General features: G+C 37.9%; 1 protein-coding gene across 1 annotated transcript in view; it reads left to right on the plus strand.

The window, feature by feature from the left end:
- The window catches only part of large1 (LARGE xylosyl- and glucuronyltransferase 1), a 75,424-nt gene that overhangs the window by 40,236 nt on the left and 12,164 nt on the right, over positions 1–23,024 (plus strand). Inside the window, exons 6-11 of the mRNA XM_079817872.1 lie at positions 132–303; positions 1,327–1,431; positions 1,535–1,647; positions 8,102–8,227; positions 8,705–8,860; positions 8,979–9,142. Coding sequence (XP_079673998.1) covers positions 132–303; positions 1,327–1,431; positions 1,535–1,647; positions 8,102–8,227; positions 8,705–8,860; positions 8,979–9,142 — 836 coding nt within the window. The remainder of the gene's footprint in view (positions 1–131; positions 304–1,326; positions 1,432–1,534; positions 1,648–8,101; positions 8,228–8,704; positions 8,861–8,978; positions 9,143–23,024) is intronic.

Here is a 23,024-nt window from a genome sequence, read left to right on the forward strand (position 1 = left end):
TGTAAAGCTGCTTTGAAGCAATCTGTGTTGCAAAAGCGCTATATAAATGAAGGTGACTTGACTTGACTATTTGCCTTTTTCTTTTTTGCAGTCATTTAATGTATTTTATTTGCTCTCTGTGTGTTTGTCAGTCTGAGGTGTCTTGGATACCTAACAAGCATTATTCTGGCATCTATGGCCTGATGAAGCTGGTGCTGACGAAGACGCTGCCCTCCGACCTACAGAAGGTCATCGTCCTGGATACTGACATCACCTTTGCAACAGACATTGCTGAGCTGTGGGTCGTCTTCCACAAGTTCAAAGGTACTTTTGAATAAGATTGAATTGAAATTATAGCAGTTTTTTTGACCCGTTTACACCTGGTATTGAGTTACGTTTTGGTTGATCGGATCAAGTGGACGACGCTAAATACAGGTGTTACAAACAACATTTTGAGCTTGTCTACTTTCGATCACTTCAAGAGGTAGTTGAAAACGCATTCGACCGGATTGCTTTTCGTGGAGTAAACGCTCATGTGGTCGAATGCATTCGAACAGCCATAAAAGACCACACTGACCATACTGACCTAATACGTAAACATTTATGTGAAGCACGCTAACCAGACAGGATTTAAACTTGGTCAGCTGGAGACCCAAGTTTGGTTTGAAGTGAAACATGCCAAGCACAATGTTCTCTCACCATTCCTGATTTCTAACACACACTCACAAGTACGAGTTCAACATGGTCTTGCTTCTGTCAGAGCAGAAACTAAAACTTTAATAATAAATTTTTTTTCTGCTTATTAATATTTGGAAAAAGTGCATCCAACATGCAAAGCATGTAAAAATAATACATCTATACTAAATAATCTCAATAAATAATTTGACCTTTTTATGACAATGTGAGGTTAGGTCCGTTTGTAAAATGTGATGTGGTGCAACTCCCCCAAAATGTGATATATCATGAATTAATTCAGACATTTATATAACAATAAAAACTACTTTTTACATAAAAAAATAAATGTGTTTGAGATGTATACACTCTCAGGGTGTAAGGAAATATATTTTTACTTGATGGTTGCACCACATTGACATTTTCATTGAAAATAGTTTTAAAGTTTTTCAAAACCATATTTAACCAACATGAATACAAAGAATACATTTGTTTTAAATTATATTTTGAATACATTTTCCTTTCTTGTGTCATTGACCCAAATATTTGTGCAAAGTTTTTTTATGTGAGGGCTTTAAATTAACTGCACAGATTTTAATCCATAACTCAGATGCTACCCATCAGTAATGTCAATTGAGACGTACAAGTCACTGTGGTGGTGTCTGTGTGTTTCAGGTCAGCAGGTTCTTGGTTTAGTGGAGAATCAGAGCGATTGGTACCTGGGGAACCTGTGGAAGAACCATCGGCCATGGCCAGCATTGGGCAGAGGCTTTAACACCGGTACGTCAGCCAGATTTCTGATTATCAGACTTGAAACAAAATGCTAATTAGTGAAATGGCATGCAAATGATGGTGTGTGTGTGTGTGTGTGTGTGTGTTGAAGGTGTGATTCTGCTGTTGTTGGATCGTTTGAGGAAGCTGAAGTGGGAACAGATGTGGCGGCTGACGGCAGAGAGAGAGCTCATGAGCATGCTGTCTACATCACTCGCTGATCAGGTAAATACATGGGCTCTATTTCAATCCCTGCTGAGCTGCCCTGCTGTCTACTTAGACAGTGCAACATCATAAGTAACTAATTTCCCACTCACTAGTTACATTTGTATGATGCAACATGCAGCATACCAATATTGCTTCACATAAAAAACACATGGGAGACCCTCAATTGATTTCAATAGAGTTTGATGTTAGCATGTCGTTAGCATAACATAATATCAATAAATATGAAGTAGATAGAGATTAAAGTTCTCCGTTGCTACAGCAGATTTCCGTCAGTTGGATTGCAGAGAGGCCATCTATAGTGGAGTGCAGATCAGGGTCGGAAATGAACAGTCTTGGTGCAAAAAAATGGCACCAAAATATTATAACACCATATTGAATAAAATAAGCTAAATTGATGACTGTTTAATTCAAGTGTTGAAAGCGGCAATACATATACAGGTGCTGGTCATATAATTAGAATATCATCAAAAAGTTTATTTATTTCACTAATTCCATTCAAAAAGTGAAACTTGCATATTATATTCATTCATTACACACAGACTGATATATTTCAAATGTTTATTTCTTTTAATTTTGATGATTATAACAACTAAGGAAAATCCCGAATTCAGTATCTCAGAAAATTAGAATATTACTTAAGACCAATACAAAGAAAGGATTTTTAGAAATCTTGGCCATCTGAAAAGTATGAACATGAAAAGTATGAGCATGTATAGCACTCAATACTTAATTGGGGCTCATTTTGCCTGAATTACTGCAGCAATGCGGCGTGGCATGGAGTCGATCAGTCTGTGGCACTGATCAGGTGTTATGAGAGCCCAGGTTGCTCTGATTGTGGCCTTCAGCTCTTCTGCATTGTTGGGTCTGACATATCGCATCTTCCTCTTCACAATACCCCATAGATTTTCTATGGAGTTAAGGTCAGGCGAGTTTGCTGGCCAATTAAGAACAGGGATACCATGGTCCTTAACCCCTATGAGTCTGAGCCTTTTTGGGGCCTTTAGAAGTTTTGACATGCTCTGACATTTGTGCATTTTTCAGTTGCTTATGAACACATTAATGGCAAAAGTTTAATTACACTGTATTCAGCACAAACTGGGCTACCATAATATGTGAGCAACATGTATGTACATGCTTGTATTTTTGAGAGAATAATGTTTATGCATAATTTTTTTAAAAACTAAAAAAATTGTTTTAAAATTAAGGCTTAAAAACACACAATAGATATGTGTTCACAAGCCCTTTGATTATTGGGTGTTTTTGTTTAGAGTTTTTGCTTTAAACTGATGTGAGAATCATTGAGCCTACTCATTCACATAAAACAATATATTCATTTACATTTTGTAAAACACTTTTTCTTTACTTAGGCCTTATGCGAGTAGGCGTGAACGTTCCATGAATAATAATGTGATCACTCCTGAGAAACAAAGACCTGCATAATAATGAGCTGCATAATAAATTAGCTTTAGGTAGGCCTACTAGATTTTAGGTTTACTAGATAAGTACAGTAACAGTAAAAAAAAAAAAGTTTTCTTGGGGAAAATCTAAATGTTTTTTACTTAAAGTTTTTACTTAAAGCAAGCTAAATTATCTGCCAAAAAAGAAACAAGATTTCTATCAGAAATGTTTTTGAAAGAAGAGCTAAAAAAAACCCTGTGATATTGTGACAATTGGTAATGATGAATGTTATAAGTAAAATATTTGGGATTTAAAACAACATAATGCAATGCAATTATGATTTCAAATAGTATCTGGTGACTTTAAGTTTATTGGGGCACTTTTTCCCAGTCATTTCAATGGCAAATATGTTCTGAATAATTTGTAAACGATCAAATACACAAAATACTCAAATATCATTTCCAGCTTCAGTCAGAAACATGTGAAATGCATGAGCCAGCGCTAAGGCTATTGTCTGCTATATTGGTATCAAATATACTAAAATATGTATTATACCAGCCTGTTATATTATATCAAATATATTAAAAATGTAACAGTAATGATTCAATCAGTCATCTGGCAGGAAGTCTGAACACTTCACAGCCCTCGTGACTTTTCTAATCAAATCATACTTACTCATCTACGCTGAGTAGATCCGAGGCGTCATCGTGTAGCCGCAAGAGATTGGAGCGTTGAACTCTTTGGGCGTCGGCCATCCCCTCTATAAGAACAGGAGCGACCATCAACTCTTTGCATTTTCGCCACCACAAGGAAAGGACCTCTTGGCATTTCGCCATGGAGGGGAAGACCATCCCTGGTCTTCCCAACCCTGAGAGAAGGCCTCCCCGCACGGAGAGAGAAACCGGCAGACTTCTGGAGCGACTTTCCTAAACTTCAAAGAAGTTCTCCTGGGACCCGCAAATCCTTAGCGAACTTCCCCGACGATTCGAACTTAGACACTTACACGAGAAGCCGTAGTAATGCAATTATTCTATTTCACAATCAAACTGCTTGTAACAGGTTGTCTGAATTATTAACTGTGAATTTCTTGAGGGCTCTTGTGAAATTGCTGTGAAGTCTGTCTCTCTCTCTCTGTCTCTCTCTCTCTCTCTCTCTCTCTCTCTCTCTCTCTCTCTCCCTGGTTAATTCTCTCTTTCCATCATTCTTTTTCCCTTATTCGTTAAGTTTCATTTTTCCTTGTTTGTACCATATTGTTTGTTTTCTCCTACATATATATGCATATTTCCCCCGTGTGAATCGTAGCTTTGTAAACTGTAGCTGTTTTATTAAAACCCAATGATTGCATTGAAGTGAATCCGTATTGTTTTGCTCACAAATATCGAAGTCAATGAGACGTAAGATTTTAGCTACCCATTTAAGCTTGATTTTCCTGTATTACTACTTCAGTAATACAAATTGTACAAACATAAGAAATATTATTTGTCCTGATCAAACAGATTAATGTTTCTTAAGGTTTGTAAGATTGATAATTGATGAAGAAATCAATTTGGATAAAGGTTACTTTTAAATGATTAAAGGTTCCATTATACGTTAATATTGTCTGTACAACAAGCAAATCATATTCATAGACTCATGAATATTTGTACCATTTGAATTAATTATTCCCCGAAACTCATTGTTGTTACAAAAACATTGATTAAAATTAAGATACAATTTATACAAAACGAAATTTAGTTTAAAGAAAGCAATTAACATTCTAAATAACAAACAAAAAAACTAAAACATAGGGTATAATATTTAAACATCAATATGAAGCAAAATTCGTTTTAAAAACATTGATTAATATTAAGATACAATTTATACAAAACGAAATTCAGTTTAAAGAAATCAATTAACTTTCTAAAAAACAAACAAAAAAACAAAAACATAGGGTATAATATTTAAACATCAATATGAAGCAAAATTCGTTTTAAAAACATTGATTAATATTAAGATACAATTTATACAAAACGAAATTCAATTTAAAGAAAGCAATTAACTTTCTAAATAACAAAAAAACAACAACAACATAGGGTATAATATTTAAACATCAATATGAAGCAAAATTCGTTTGAAAAACATTGATTAAAATTAAGATACAATTTATACAAAACAAAATTAATTATATAAATTAATAAATTAATACTCAAATATCATTTCCATCTTAAAGCTACACTATGTAACTTTTCCGTCCACTAGAGGTCGCCTGTTCAAAACAAAGGCGTAGTTTGATGACGGCACGTTTGAGCGCAGAATCTCGGGACATGTGGTCTTCACCTCACAGCCGGTGGGAAACAGTCAGGATAGGACTCGGGCAGAAATCATGTTCATGGATGCGATTATTAACATTACTGTAGTCTGAAGCAGAGCAGTAGCGAGTGTTGTGGAGCTGAGCAAGGCCGCAGGAGCGATTGAAGAGCGGGACTGTTATTATGGCATAGTCGCTGGCGGGACTTTTATTATGACACGGTTGCCGGCGGCACTTCCTCTTCTCCAGTGCTGAGTGTGAGGTAACACAGCTCTGTTTATCGTATTAGATATATCTGAGTGTGTTGAAAAGGAAGTTATGACGTTCGCTCGGCGGCTGCTATGACACTTGTTCACACTGCAGTGAGAGTAAAGTGTTTCACTGAATAAAACCGGAGACCGAGGGTGACGCAGATATGACGCAATCGACAGGCGACTCCCTCACACGCATAGCTCACACGTCCCGGCTCCTTGGTTAAAATAGCAATTTTCTCACGATTTACAAATAGTTGAAAACATTTGGGATATTCTAAGTACTCAACTGAACAAAATATATAACACTGGCCTAGTGGTTTCTGGATGTTTTACTGCAAAAATCCTACATAGTTCACCTTTAAGTTCATTTATGAGAGGCGTGCAATGCAGCGCTAAGGCTATTGTTGTCACAGGGTGTTTTGGTGTTGGTTCATGTTCATTGTTCCTTGTTCATGTTTTAAGTTGATTATGTTCATGTTATGTTTGAGTGTCATGTTCACTGTCTTGCTTCCTGGCTTTGTCACGTGATTCCCATGCCCTCATGTGCTCTTGTTGTGTTCTGTCATTGGTTCATTGTTTAATCACTGTTCACAGGTGTCACTTGTCTTGTCATTAGTCTGTGTATTTAAGCCCTCATGTTTGCCGTGTGTCCTTGTCTGTTATTGATGTTGTTACCTGCTGTATAGGTGAGGTTTATGTTTGCCATGTCAAGTCTTTGTTTTGAGTATTGCCAAGGTTTTGTTTTATGTTTTGATGTTTTTGATTAAACTGCACTTGGGTCCAACAACTCGCCTCGTCAGTAGAATCCGTGACAATTGTCTGTTATATGGACTTCTTATAAAATAAGAAGCAACTATATTAAAAACATTGATTAAAATTAAGATACAATTTATACAAAACGAAAACAGGTGAAATAAATCTTGTCTAAACAGTCTTGCGTCATGTTGCATCAGGATTTATAATTAAACAGTCTTTTTGCGTTTAATTCACAGATGCTAACTGAGCCTTTTAAACTTTAAACTTTTAAACGTTTCCCTGAGGAGAATTATTCCAGGATTATTACTCAGAGCGATGTATCTGACCCATAGCTTCACTAGTTGTGTTGCATGAGTTGAGGTGTGTGTGGGCGTCGACGCATGGATTGCCTGTATTTGAATCTGAAAGAGCGCGCGGTCGGTGGGCGTGGCCGCATTAGCGGGTAATGAGGCAGTAATGAGTTGACTGAAATCTCCCACTTTTTCTTTTCAACTTTTCTTTAGACATATGTCTCATGTTTCTGTGTCAAGGTTTAACAAAGCTACAGGTCATTTTCTGAAGAGAATCAGATTAGACATTGAGAAGAGAGGCTGAAGATCGCGAATCATGTTTGTTTCCCTTATTTTGCAAAAAGCACAACAATTTGTTTTTATTGTGACTGTACACAAAAAAAAAGAAACTTAACAATATATAATGATGTATAACACTTGCATGAATGATAAAAAACAACAGAGTTATTTGAGTCTCTTTGGCACTGATAAGAAAAAAAGAGAGCCGATCGCGCTGGCGCGACCGCCGACTCAAGGGGGTTAAACCAGGGACTGGTTGCTTTGGCACTGTGTGCAGGTGAAGTGCTCTAAAACTTCCTGGTATACGGTTACGTTGACCTTGGACCTCAGAAAACACAGTGGACCAACACCAGCAGATGACATGGCACCCCAAACCATCACTGACTGTGGAAACTTTACACTGGACCTCAAGCAACGTTGATTGTGTGCCTCTCCTCCCTTCCTCCAGACTCTGGGACCCTGATTTTCAAAGGAAATGCAAAATTTACTTTCATCAGAGAACATAACTTTGGACCACTTTTTTTCCTTTTTGTCTTTAGCACAGGCGAGCCGCTTCTGACGCTGTCTGTTGTTCAAGAGTGGCTTGACACAAGGAATGCGACAGCTGAAACCCATGTCTTGCATACGTCTGTGCGTAGTGGTTCTTGAATCACTGACTCCAGCTCCAGTCCACTCTTTGTGAATCTCCCCCACATTTTTGAATGGGTGTTGTTTCACAATCCTTTCAGGGTGCGGTTTCACTTTTTGAATGGAATTAGTGAAATAAATCAACTTTTTGATGATATTCTAATTATATGACCAGCACCTGTAGATCCACTATAGACTCCACTATACATGATCTCTCTGCAATCCAACTGACGGAAATCTGCTCATGTTGCATAAAAGATTTATTTTTATACGTTGTTGGATGCAACGTTGAGCATAACAAATCACACGTTTTTGTTGAGTATATGAATACAATAGCCAATCAGAGGAGCTGGAGTTTGTTACTGTGCACTCTCACTGAATCTTTGCTCTCTCGTAAATTCTATAATCATAAACAACAAAATGACGGATGCAACTTTATTTTAGAGTAGAGATCCTTTTGAAAATTAAGAAAATACATTTTATTTTTGCTTAAAGAGCTTGTAAACATGCAGCCTTAGAATCTATTTTATGAGTCATTTAAAATAATATTGTGCCTGCAGGACATCTTCAATGCTGTGATCAAACAAAACCCGTTCCTGGTGCACCAGCTGCCATGCTTCTGGAATGTTCAGCTGTCGGATCACACCCGCTCGGAGAAGTGCTACAAAGATGTGTCCGACCTCAAGGTGACTTCACTGTGGAGCTGACACAAGGGGGAGCTCACACAAACAACAATTTCTTCTCACGTATCTATCTTATTTTGCAACTCTGTATTCTGTGAATGTGTGAGACTTTTGATTCATTAGCCGCTATAGGTAAATAACTACAAGAATGTCAAAGTGCAAAATGGTGAAACTATTTGCAGTACAAACCAGTGTGTTCTTAATTACGTCAAGACATTTATATGGGTAGACATACCAGTTGCAGTATTAGGCTGTATAATGAGCTGTTTTGTACAGCTAAAAATAACAAAGCCGAAGACACTGTAAGCCAGACAAATTCAATTTACAAATGGCCGTACCTTTCTTATGTTAAAAATAAGGTGGATAGCTTCTGGGACAAACATCTCATCTACATATGTGCTTAATATAGAAAGAAACAACAAGAAACAAATGTCAAACAAAGAGTTGATTCATATAATTTTCCACATTTCTGAACTCCAGGTGATTCACTGGAACTCTCCGAAGAAACTGCGTGTTAAGAACAAACACGTGGAGTTCTTCAGGAATCTCTATCTGACGTTCCTGGAGTATGATGGGAATCTGCTAAGGCGCGAGCTCTTTGGCTGTCCCAGTGAAACAGACCACAACTCTGAGAATGTGAGTTTTATTTCACTGTTCTTCATGTTGGCAACTTTTAAAGTAGCAGAGGTCGGCAATGATTTCTTTGTCTAGGCAGCATGAAAGAATAACACTTGTTTTCCTAATATTCCTGCAGCTCCAAAAGACCCTATCCGAGCTGGATGAAGATGACCCATGTTATGAGTTTCGTCGGGAGCGCTTTACTGTGCACCGCACACACGTCTATTTCCTGCACTATGAGTATGAACCAACCTTAGATAACACTGATGTGACACTGGTGGCCCAGCTTTCTATGGACAGGTAAGAAAACATAGGCCTACTTGCAACACCTCCTCACCAATATTTAATACATATTTAATACATGATGTTAATATAGGACACATTAAATCCTGGAGGATGATATAATTTAAGAAACTTTTAAAGGAATATTTTCAGTTCAATACAAATAAAGCGCAATCGTTCATTACCACAAAAAGTCATTTTTTCCTAATTTTCTTTAAAGAAAAAAACAAACAAATTGGTAACACTTTAGTATGGGGAACACATATTCACTATTAACTATGACATTTTTCTCTTAATTTACTGCTTATTAATAGTTAGTAAGGTAGTATTTATAGCATTTAATAACATAGGTTCACTGGAGAGGCAAGTTTTAGAACCCAAGTGCAGTTTATTCCAAATTACTAAACATAAAACAAGGACTTGGCAAAACAAACAATAAAACAAAGACTTGGCTTGACTTAACTAGACTTGGCTTGACTTGACAACAGACTTGACTATAACAGAAACTCATCATCAGTGGTTACACAATCAATATCAGACACAGACACATGGCAAACATGAGGGCTAAATACACACAGACTAATTACAAGACAAGGGACACCTGTGAATAATGAAAAGACAATGAACCAATGACATGACAAGAACACATGGCAGGATCACATGAGGGCAAGGGAATCACATGACAAGACAAGGAAGTGCATGACAGAACATGACAAATCAAAACATGACAGTGAACATGAAAAACTAAGAACATGAAACATGAACATGAACCAACACCAAAACACCCTGTGAGAGTTCCCCCCCCTCTATGGGCGGCCCCAGACGGCCATACAAAATCAAAGCACCAACAAAAGTCTCGGGGGGCGGTCTTGGGGGAGGGATGGTGGGCCAGCCCCGTGCAGGGGCACCGGACGCAGAACCAGGCGCAACAAGGACGGGCCTGGGAGCGTGGGCGGACCTGGACCCTGAGGCATGGGCGGACCTGGGCCCTGAGGCGTGGGCGGACCTGGACCCTGTGGCGTGGGCTGACCTGGACCCGGTGGCGTGGGCGGACCTGGACCCTGTGGCATGGGTGGACCCGAACCCTGTGGCGTGGGCGGACCCGGACCCTGTGGCGTGGGTGGAACCGGACCCTGTGGCATGGGCGGACCCGGACCCTATGGCGTGGGCGGACACGGACCCTGTGGCGTAGGCGGACCCGGACCCTGTGGCGTGGGCAGACCCGGACTCTGTGGCGTGGGCGGGCCCGGACCCTGTGGCGTGGGCAGACCCGGACTCTGTGGCGTGGGCGGGCCCGGACCCTGAGACGTGGGCGGACCTGGACCCTGAGGCATGGGCGTGGGCGGACCTGGACCCTGAGGCGTGGACGGACCTGGACCCTGTGGCGTGGGCGGACCTGGACCCTGAGACGTGGGCGGACCTGGACCCTGAGGCGTGGGCAGACCTGGACCCTGTGACGTGGGCGACCATGGCGGATCAGGAGCCGTGGGATACCATGGCGGATCAGGCAGTTTCAAGGGGCCATGGCGGTAACGGCAGTTCAGGGGGCCACAGAGGCGTGAGCTTCGTGGCCTCAATGTACCCCTTGCCCCCCCCCAAAAAATGTTTTATTGGGCAGGACTTATGGGTCATGGTCAGGAGTCCTCTCCGGCTCGTGGGCTGGTGTGGGCTCGTGGGGTGTGGCAGGCTCGTGGGCTGGAGCCTGGATGTGAACAGGGCACGTGGTCTCTGGATTCAGAGCATGGACAGGACTCTCTGGTGTGGAGGGTACTGTGGGATTTTGGGGCACCTCTTCCACAGTCCCAACAGTAAAAGAAGACCCGGCCAGCAAAAGTGCATGATCGATATAGTCAACCAGAGTCTATGGGACATTGCTATCAGGCATTAAATAATTCAAATAATAATCCAGTCCATTGCGGAAAATGCCCTTAAAGGCAACATCATTAAAGTCCACCTCATAACAGAGTTTGCAAAAATCCACCACATAATCGTCTACGGATCGATCCCCTTGACGGAGGTGAAGCAAACAAACTGGTGGGTCCATTGCGGCGGTCGGATATTCTTTAACATAGGTCCACTGGAGAGGCAAGTTTTAGAACCCAAGTGCAATTTATTCCAAATGACTAAACATAAAACAAGGACTTGGCAAAACAAACAATAAAACAAAGACTTGACTTGACTTGACTTGACTTGACTTGACTTGACTTGACTTGGCTTGGCTTGGCTTGGCTTGGCTTGGCTTGACAACAGACACATGGCAAACATGAGGGCTAAATACACACAGACTAATGATAAGACAATGAACCAATGACATGACAAGAACACATGGCAGGATCACATGAGGGCAAGGGAATCACATGACAAGACCAGGAAGTGCATGACAGAACATCAAGAACATCAACAACTCAGAAACATGACAGTGAACATGATAAACGAAGAACATGAAACATGAACATGAACCAACACCAAAACACCCTGTGACAGTCATACAGAATAAGGCATTAATATGTGCTCTATAAGTAGTGTTGGGGGTAACGCATTACAAGTAACTTGAGTTACGTAATAATATTACTTTTTCCAAGTAACTAGTAAAGTAAAGCATTACTTTTCAAATGTACAACAAAATATCTGAGTTACTTTTTCACATTAATTTGACTGACAGCTCTCCTGCCCCCATGGTGAGAAAAATAAGTGCAGAGGCGTTGTGTGTAAACATGATGGTTATTGTAGTTCTAGACTAAATGTGAGCATTTATTTATCTCACTTGCACAATAAAGATTCTGTACTCCTCAAAATTAATAAAATCAGTCAAATGCAAAATCAAAGTACTATGCAAACCTCCAATAATTAAATGTTAAATAAAACAACTAGGGATGCACCGAAATGAAAATTCTTGGCCGAAACCGAAAACCGAAAAAGAGGAAACCAAAACCGAAACACAGAAAGAAATTATGCCAATTATTAGTACCATTGCATTTATGGCTATGACTGTGTACTAACTGTACTAAAATCAAGGCATTGAAATTGCATAAATTAATATTAAAGTTTCAAAGAATAAATCAATTACAAATGATATTTAAAGACCAATATTTATTTAGCACATTGCAACAATGCACAGTATAAAATAAAATTCAAACTAAAATGTTTAACTTGACCCCACTCATTTGTACATTATATAATAATGTACAGGCCTACAGAAAGGTTTTAAAATTAAATGTTCTCTTTTAAAAAAACAAAGTGCATTTAGGTCCAGTGCATTTTACATTTTTCTCTGTAGGACTACTACAAGTTCAGAACAAGTGCAACTGCTTAAAGATACAACTACTTTCTCTGTAGGCCTTCAACATAATAGTGTATCAAAGCAAAGACTGCCATAGCCCATATGTTAACTGCAGAAGAATAGGGGTGTAACGGTACACAAAACTGACGGTTCTTACCGCAGTTTTACAAAATGGCTTTTTATTTATTTTTATTGGTTTACTGAAAAAAAAAAGTATCTGTCCTTAAATGAATTAAATTATAACTAAAAGTTTATTGAAGATATTGCTGTAAACTATTTAGGGAGCCCTTACTTGCACATTAATATTAAAGGTTAACAACAGAGCCCAAACTATAAGCCTAAATTCAGTTGCTATTTGTTTTTAGGTCTAATAATCAACATTCAAATAACATAGTACGAAAACATGTAAACTGCTAATATAGAGCATATATTTAGTGAAAGAGTTGATTTACTCTAGTTAATTAAATTCTGTGGACACTGAGGTGCCTGAGGTAAATGTGATGCTAAAGTTACATGACATTGTTTAGTTTTCAATCAGTTATATTGAGGTCTTTCCGCCGTTGAAACACTGACTGAGCGATTACACCACATATGATACGTGACAGTAAGTTGTAATGTATCCTCAACACACATTAGATGTTCATTCATGTTTATTCTTAAGGAAGAGATGATCGATCGCGCTCACAGATGATCGCGTTCACGCGCCGCCGCTTGAACTGTGATGTGATCAGTCACGCCACATTAAAGAACGTCTAAACGGCATTTATCGTTTGAATTTCGTGATACATGTTGATCGATGTTGGTGTGGGAACTCGGATTGAAGTGTGTTCCGCGCTTAAAACATGCCCACTGTAACTGTTAACTGTTAAAGATTGCATTCGGAGACCGTTGGGTTTCACAGTGAAGTCTGTTCCTCTTCTCATCGAGAACATGAGCTCTGGCTGTCAGTGCGTGTGCATGGAGCAGACGTGGGTGTTTCTCAGATATACTGAAATACGTCCACACCGCAGACATGTTGCTACAGACAAGCATGTGCAGGTTGCGGTTTCTGTTTGCGTCATCATAACATTTCGGCCGTGTTGTTTTGGTGATAAAAGTCTTTTGGCCGAAAGGCAGAAAATTTTCGGTGGCCGAATATTCGGTGCATTCCTAAAAACAATTTTTTTTATGCATAATCTACCTTTATATTTACTTTACCAATGTCTTGCTGCTGACCTTTGATGATGAAAATTACTAGGTTTTTTGTTTTTATTGGTTTTTTATTTATTTCTCCTGCATCGTATTCTACCATTATCCAGAATGGCAGCACAGCAGAGCTGCGCTTAACTGTTAATGTGTGAATTTGCATTTTTACCTCAGCCTGGGGCTTATTATTTCAATTTGGGTATGAAGTGGTCTTTACCGTTGCACAAAAATATAACTTTTTTGTTATAAACAAAACCCTGCCCAGGTGAGAAAAAGTAATGTAACGCATTACTTTTCTTAAAATCCCGGGGGTTAATAAAGGCCTTCTGAAGCGATATTTAAAACTTTATAAACTGTACTCTCTAATTTACGACAGTTAGCAGAAGTTCGAGATTACAGTTTGTAAAGTTTTAAATATGGATATTTTTCTTACACAAACGCTTCGCTTCCCCTCAGAAGGCCTTTATTAACCCCCCGGAGCCGTGTGGAGCACTTTAATGATGGATAGATACATTTTTATGAACTTCAAAACAGAAACAGCCATTCATTGCCATTATAAAGCTTGGAAGAGCCAGGACATTTTTAAATATAACTCAGATTGTATTTGTCTGAAAGAAGAATGTCAAATACACCTAGGATGATTTGAGGGTGAATAAATCATGGGCTAATTTTAATGTTTGGGTGAACTATCCCTTATTTGACAAATGTCAATTTAGGGGCACCATAAAACGTTTCATCTTATCATGAGTCCTACGTTTTTAAATTTTTTTTATATATATATATATATATATATATATATATATATATATATATATATATATATTCTGTAAATTGAATAAACATGCAGCTGTAAAACTGAAATTATTTTCCTGCTGAATGAACCACACTGTATCCTATACTCTACTCCTGATCATACGCAGTGGCATTCATGCTTTAGCCTGAAATCAATTAAAATAATTTGCCTTTTCATCATTCATCATACTGATGACATTAACTGGCAAACTGCTACTGGAAATTAACCCCATTGAAATGTTTTGAGTCAATGCTTTGCGGCTTTTGTGATCAGTGTAATGAGGGATGGCTCTGTTCAGTCAGGCATGTTCGGCTACTTCAGAAAGCCAGACAACCAAGTCATCAATCAATGCCAGTGGTGGAGGGTTATCATCCTTATCAACAGTGACGGATGCCATTCGTTGTCGTCTTGGAGGGAATGACCTCTTTGACTGCCAAGTATAGCACTCAAGCGCAATAAGGTTGTCAGAGTAGATGCCACATCTAGTTTGACTTGAATGAAAGTGAGGCTTTGAGGGATAGAAGTGCATGGTGTTTAAAACAGAATTTTAACACAATGTTTCTTTGTTAATAATCAGTAAGCAATTTTGACTTTTAGTATACATATCTTCTTGTACAGATAAATATATTCAGGGTTCCCATAGTCTTGGAAAACCATGATCAGGTCTGTAAAATCTATAGTGATTTAGATATATTTTTCTTGTTATGCTCAGTTCTAAAGTATTTATTTGACTAGGAATTAATAAAAATATGAGTGCTCTGTAAAAGTATTTAGTCCGATCAGGATAATTGAGGCCCATAAATATCACCAATATTTATTTTTTGAGGTGCCTTTTGTCACACTTTTTCAAGTTAATATACTATATTAAAATGTACCACACTCTAAAATTTCAGAGAATTTACATTTTGTGAAATAATAAAATTAAAAACAGTTTTGATTAGTTCTTTTTTTTTTACCGTCAAAGATCATTGTGATATACGGTGTTAGCACCAGTTGTAATACACTCAAGAGACATATATTCAGTACAAGCTATAAAACTGCTCCATTTAAAAATCATTAGTATCAGTGGTTTGTTTCCCATCTTGGCATTTTGTTGTAATGCAAACCGCTAATTACAATTGTGGTCAGAATTATTAGCACCCCTGGTAAATGATCAAATATGGCTGTAAAAATAAATCTGCATTGTTTATCCTTTTGATCTATCATAAAAAAATTCGCAAAATGCACCGATCAGTCTCACGTGTCTCCGTTTTTGAGCCGATCCGTCTACATGCGGCTGTGAGCACGAGCGCGGCCGCAACGTTGACGTCATGGCCACACTCGCGCTCACAGCCGCATGCAAACACTAGAAGATACTAATTATGCCATTTTTACTTGTACTTGTAAGCTCATATATAATCACACACACACAAACAAACGTAAAGAAGAATATAATTCATTTATTTGTACATAATTTATACATACATACTATGTACAATAACAACAACACTCCTAGGGCCCTATGAAACAGTTTTATTTTTCCTCAAATTCCGTTTGATTTTTTCCCAAATTCCGTTTTTTCCGTTTTAATTTTTGCTAATTCCTTTTTTATTTATTTTTTATTTTTGGGAATTCAGTTTTTTTACCCTTAACTGTTATTTTAGTCGTAAAAAGAGTGTTTTTAATGTTAATATAATAGAACATAAAACATAAAATAGGAATGACCTTAAATTTATTGAGGTAACAAACATCACATTTACTTTTCAGGACAAATACTGCAACATAACACTGCACTCTAAGCACTTCAAGTCACAACTAGATATTAGTGCTGTGAATTGAGAATAAAAAAAAACCGAATTAATCGCACTTTCTGTAATTAATCATTATTAGTTTTTAATATTTTTATATTGTAATAATTTCAGTTACTCTCCGAATTAATTTAGAAACAATTTAAAGACAGCATATTTTAAAGGTGTGTTGTAATGGCATCTTTTTTTGAATGAAGGCCAGTATCACTGATATTAATGTCTATATGAAACTGATAACGTTACATTACAGTATAACTGAAAGCTACCAATTTCAACATTTATTAGGCTTTAAAAAATAACTTTTAATTTAATTGAACTTAAAACAATCTTTACATAAACCCATTATAATAAATGTTATATTTACCTGTGGCCTTCCCTGTCAGACATAGTCTACACAGAAATTGAATAAAGTTATCAATACCTTTCTTAACTGCATAAATAATAAGTGAAATATAGATGAATCAGCATTAAAGCTACAATCTTCTGTTCCCGTTGTTCTTTGAACATTAATGACAGACATTATCAGTGCTACTGTCACTTTAAGATCTACCTCAGCCAAACATGATGTGGATAATGTAAGTTTTCCTGTAGCTCAAACAGTAGAGCATGACGCTAGCAACGCCAAGGTCATGGGTTCGATTCCCAGGGAAAGCAAGAACTGACAAAATGTAAAAATGTGTACCTTGAATGCCATGTAAGTCGCTTTGGATAAAAGCGTCTGCCAAATGCATAAATGTAAATGTAATGGCTCTGCTTTCGTCGGCGAAATAGTTAAGAAACTCAACGCTAAGCCCTCAGTACCGAGCCGAGCAGTTCCCTCACGGGGAGTGCTTGCTGTATTTTGTCTTGTTTTTAATGCACTTTAATGTACTGTATGGAAAATAATGCCTTAAATGAACTTGAGAGAAAATGAGATGTGCGGGTCAGCGCGTCTTATGCTGCCTTCACATGCTATCGGAAATTTGATGATTCCGACTTCTGAAGTCGTGATTACGAGCGCATTGCATTCAAGTTTCAAAATGTGAGGGCGTTCAAGTGCAATGTTTAACTAGGAAACTAATATATTACGATAATTCCGAGACCACGTGAAGGCAGCATAAGACGCGCTGACCCGCACATCTCATTTTCTCTCAAGTTCATTTAAGGCATTATTTTCCATACAGTACATTAAAGTGCATTAAAAACAAGACAAAATACAGCAAGCACTCCCCGTGAGGGAACTGCTCGGCTCGGTACTGAGGGCTTAGCGTTGAGTTTCTTAACTATTTCGCCGACGAAAGCAGAGCCGTGGAGAGCCTGAAACGGTGGTGTAGCAATATTGTTGTCCGGGTGGAAATCGGGAGAAAGGTCGGCCCGGGAGATTTTCGGGAGGGGCTTTGAAATTCGGGAGTCTCCTGGAAAAATCGGGAGGGTTGGCATGTATGACTCAAGGGCAACGGCAACCCGTCAAAATAAAAGTTCGGTTTAAAAAAAATGTAATTGACATATTAGGCTACTATTGTAGCCTACTGTATATTTAGCGCTGGCTCTACGTAATAATAATACGTCTCTACTATTAATAATCATTATGCTTAAATGGTTGATTATTTTTCACTTATAATGATTATCATCATAAATAATAAACTTTATACGTTGAATAAAAAAAATGTAATGGTTAAATAAATAAAAAAATATATATATTTATAAAAACATATAAATATATGCCATATATATATATATATAATAATTTGTTACATTTATATAGCGCTTTTTCTAGGCACTCAAAGCGCTTTACATATATAGAAGGGGGAATCTCCTCAACCACCACCAATGTGCAGCATCCACCTGGATGATGCGACGGCAGCCATATTGCGCCAGAACGCCCACCACACACCAGCTGATTGGTGGAGAGGAGACAGAGTGATGAAGCCAATCTGTATATATGGGGATGATTAGGAGGCCATGATGGAGAGGGGCCAATGGGCAAATTTGGCCAGGATGCCGGGGTTACACCCCTAATCTTTATCGAAGGACATCCTGGGATTTTTAATGACCACAGAGAGTCAGGACCTCGGTTTAACGTCTCATCCGAAGGACGGTGCTTGTAAAAGTATAGTGTCCCAATCACTATACTGGGGTGTTAGGACCCACACAGACCACAGGGTGAGCACCCCCTGCTCGCCTCACTAACACCTCTACCAGCAGCTACCTGGTTTTCCCAGTTGGTCTCCCATCCAGGTACTAACCAGGCTCAGCCCTGCTATATATATATATATATATATATATATATATAACATTTAGCTGTGGTACCGAAATTGGTACGGAGTACCATAAAATTTGTATGGTATTGGTACCGACTACTAGAATTTTGGTACCGTGACATCCCTAGCTGGCAAAATTTATTACCCAAATTACTGAACTATTATTTGGAGGAGTACTGTACACTTCAGGTTTGTTCATTCATAGGATATTTTGTACTTTAGTAAAAAAGAGAAAAAGGTCAATTTATAATGTTTGGTTTCATAAAGCAACTGATTTTCAGTTATTTGTTATTTCTACTTCTTTCCAGGCACAGAACACTTATTTTTGAGAGTTGTTTAAGTGAGAGAAGATCCTGTTGTAATGTTTAATAATTGATTTTAGAATAAAAAAAATTTAGCTTTGAAGAAAAAGTGGATTTTTGTTTGTATATGCTGTCAACTATAGTTCTTAGAATCAGCAAAAATCGGTATCGGCCGATCTCATTAACAAAAAATCGGAAATCGGAATCGGCCAAGAAAATTGCAATCGGTGCATCTCTAGCAAAAACCTAACCTATCATTGAAGTAAAAGAATGGAAAGTTCACATTATGAAATTCTCCAAAACACGGTGGCCACAATTATTGGCACCCCTAGAATTTATATATAAAGTATATTCCCATTAATATTTTTTTTTTTTTTTAGCACACCAGGGTAACTAAAAACATGAAATTGTCTAGCTATGACGTCTTGTTTCACAGGAGCATAAATATGAGGAAAGGCCAAATTCCCTTAATCATTCATCACAATGAGTAAAACCAAAAAATATAGTTCTGATTTGCAGCAAAAAAATTGTTGAGCTACACAAAATAGAAAGTGGCTGTAGAAAAATAGCTAAAGCATTGAAAATCCCCATTTCCACCATCAGGGCAATAATTAAGAAGTTTCAATCAACTAAAGATGTTACAAATCTGCCTGGAAGAGGATGTGTGTCTATTTTGTCTTAATGCACTGCGAGGAGGAAAGTTTGAGTGGACAAAAACTCTCCAAGAATCACAGATGGAGAATTGCAGAGATTAGTTGAATCTTGGGGTCAGAAAGCCTAAAAAAAAATCAAACAACCCGTACATCACCACATGTTGCTTGGGAGGGATTCAAGAAAAATCCTTCTTGCTCATCCAGAAACAAACCCCAGCATATTCAGTTGTCAGTGTTGTGAACTCTATCCGGGTCACGGCACCATCTATTGTGAACTTTTATCTTCTAAAGTGTAGGAAACTCAGAAGATGAAGACCAGGAGACTTCGGGATCAAACAGAAGTTATTCTTTTAATGAGAACTCTCTGTGCTGCAGGTCGTCCGAAAACAGTCTGACTCAAACAGCATACCTGATAGGTTATATACATTCCAAAGGGGGAGGGATTTACATTGAGGTTGAACAAAGCATGTAAATTAAATATACAGGTTTTGGGAAAACCCGCAAAGACAGAGTATCACCAATCCTACTCCTAATCAGCATAACCATTCAAACGCATAGAGGCAACGCCGGTGAGAGTCTGAAAACAGGCCCAGCAGGAATCTCCTGCTGGAAATCCCAGAATCATTATCTATACCTTAAATGCTAAATACAATGTACTTTCTTAAATTTTAAATCTTACATCAGACACGACTGGAACTTCAAAAGGGACCTGGTTCTGCGGTCAGATGAAACTATAAAAAGAGCTTTTTGGCAGCAAACCCACCAGATGGGTTTGTTGCTAACAGGGATTAAAAAGTACCCCATGTCCACAGTTAAAAATACAGCAGATTTTTACAGTGAAATCTTTCCTGATTTTCATAAAGTAAACATAAGAATACCTTTTTATATTGATAGTAATATTTTAAGATGAACATTTACTGGACTGAAGGAACTTAACTTGATTGTCCATACATCATTTTTTTTTTTGGGCGAAATCATGTTAAAATTTGAGTATCAGGCTTTTGAGGAATGTTTATCTGTTTATCTCAGACATTATTGTATTGCATTGCATTATATGTTTTGCTCCCACAGTAAAAACAACAGAGCTTTAATCATATAATTAAGTATTTGAATACCATCTTACTAGGATATTATTGAGTGACAACTAATATTTACAGTGGTGGCCAAAATTATTAGAACACTTGGCATCTGGGAGTCGTCTTATTGGGCATAGATTTATTTTCCAAGATGCAAGGACCTGAAACATTCTTCTAACTATTGCCAAAACTACCTGCGACGGAAGGAATCTGCTGGAAAATTATGAACTGGCCCCCTCAAAGTCCGGACCTCAACCCCATCGAGCACATTTGGGGCGAGTTAGAAAATAAACTGGACAGATCTATTGTACATTAAAAGGAAAGCCTTTGGCTTCAGTTGCAGAAGGCATGGGATAACATTGGTGTTGAAGTTCTCAGAGGAAATATATTGACACTATGCCAGAGAGATAATCTGCTGTAATTGCTGGAAAAGGTGGACATACCAAATATTGTAGTTAAAAGTGTATAAAAACAGTACGACTTCATCTGATGTTTGATGGTCCATCTACATGTTTCATGAACATTTATGAAATTAAATCATGTTTTAGAGGAAGAAAATGTAAATATTTTCAGATCTGTCAGGTGTTATAATAATTTTGGCCACCACTGTATATATATTTTATGTAAGTTGTCTGTCATTATAAAAATCTCATTGATTTACAAGCTATCAGAATTTCATCTTATCGGCCAATTCAGAGTTTTCACGTGATGTCACTCTTATAGGGACATCCACCTGGAGGGCAAAACAAGGCTTTCCTCCATTGCCTGCTAGTTATTTTTTTCCAGGTTTGTACTAAGTACTAATGTAGTAGGACCATATGGAAGCTTATTTCTGAATAAAAAGTAAAAAAAAAAGTTAATTGTACATTTTTATCTCGCAATTACGACTTAAAGTCAGAATTGTGAGAAATAAACTCGCAATTGCGAGAAAATATCAGAATTGTAGAAAATGTACAGTCCTGTGCTGCAGTTCTATGTATGTTTTATCCTCCAGCTCTCTGCGCCAGTCACATACTGAAAACTATGAATTGAGATCGGTGGCTGTTTAGTTGGTGCACCATTTAAATGATTTTAGTAACAGAGTGTCTATTTACACTAAGTGCAAATAGCTCGCCTTGATGGCAGAAGCTATTTACACTAACTCTGCCCACCAATGTCTGGTCGGGCCAGCCAAAATTATGAAAAATACTGGATTGTCAACAGTAGCAGTAATGTAGGAGTAAGGCGCATGGCAAAAAGTGTTGACGTAAATTGATGCTGTTTTACTCCCTTTTCCCATCACATATCAGAATGGAAAGGCAAATATTTTCAATCAAAATGAAGAAAATGTTCGAAAAGTGCAAAATAAAGTGTTAGTCGGGTATTAATAGTGTTATTAGTGTATTAATATAATACATATATTCATTTGCACTCTATGTTATTATTACATACTGTTTAATGCAGGGGTTTAAACAACTTTATGATGCCAAGGACCCCCAAATATGATGAATCTTTAATGTGGAACCCCCTTCCTAAAATCCATCTATATATTTTTTATGTATTGAAAAAAAAACCATTTAAACTGTTATAAGTAGTAAGTGTGACATTATAAATACAACATTGTTTCCAAACTTAAATTGGTTATACTTAATGTCGGATGTATAAACCTAAAGAAGAACATTTTCAATTAAAAATGTTTTGTGTAAGCAACTTTCTCAATACATTTATGTAAGCGGTATTACGGCAAAATTGAATTCTTTGACATCACTAATAAGAGACAAACCTTAGGAAAAAGATTCACTTTATAAAGATTTATTTTTCTTGCAAGAAAGAGCCCACAGTCAACACAGTCATGCAGCCTGTACCGAGTGTGAACTGCTAAAACAAAAGAAAGCACAAACTTTTATACCCCCAATGTTTTAACAACCCCCTCAGTAATTTTCCATACATCTGGCGAAACCCACTGAAGGTTTCGCCTTGAGCAAGAGGTGAGACAATACACAAACGGTCCCCCTTCTGTCTTGGACCTCATTTGAATTCAAAGCAAGAAACACAATGGTCCTTCATCTGTAACAAAGCAAGTTAATCATATATACAGGTCTTGGGAAAACCCTGCCCGGACAGAGTATCACCTACTCTTAATCAACATAACTATTCAAACGCATAGATGCTAGCCAGGAACTCAGATTCCAAGAGCCATAAAGATAAAAGGGACAAAGATAAAAGGGACAATGTATGGCTTCTACAGGTGGGGCCTCTTTGATGTGACTCATTTAAAACACAATAGAGAAAACAGGTCTTGGAAAATAAAATCTTCTGTGATTAAATTTTTCCCCAACAGCGGCATACATACTGCATTAAGAATACTAATGGGGTATGCCTTACAACCCCTGTGAGCAAGATAAAGGGGACTATAGTGAGAAAAACTCACTAGAAAGATACAAAGCAAACATATACAATTGATGTAAAAGTATGTATACGGCAAGAAAGGTAGACTTTATCCATCTTTGCTTTGTCTTTTTATTCTCTGAAATTTTCTGGGGACTCCTTAGAACCTTCCGGAGGACCCCTGGGGGGTCCCCGGACCCCAGTTTGAAAACCCCTG

The sequence above is a fragment of the Gobio gobio genome (genome assembly GCF_949357685.1).
Source record: "Gobio gobio genome assembly, chromosome: 5".
Lineage (NCBI taxonomy): Eukaryota > Metazoa > Chordata > Actinopteri > Cypriniformes > Gobionidae > Gobio > Gobio gobio.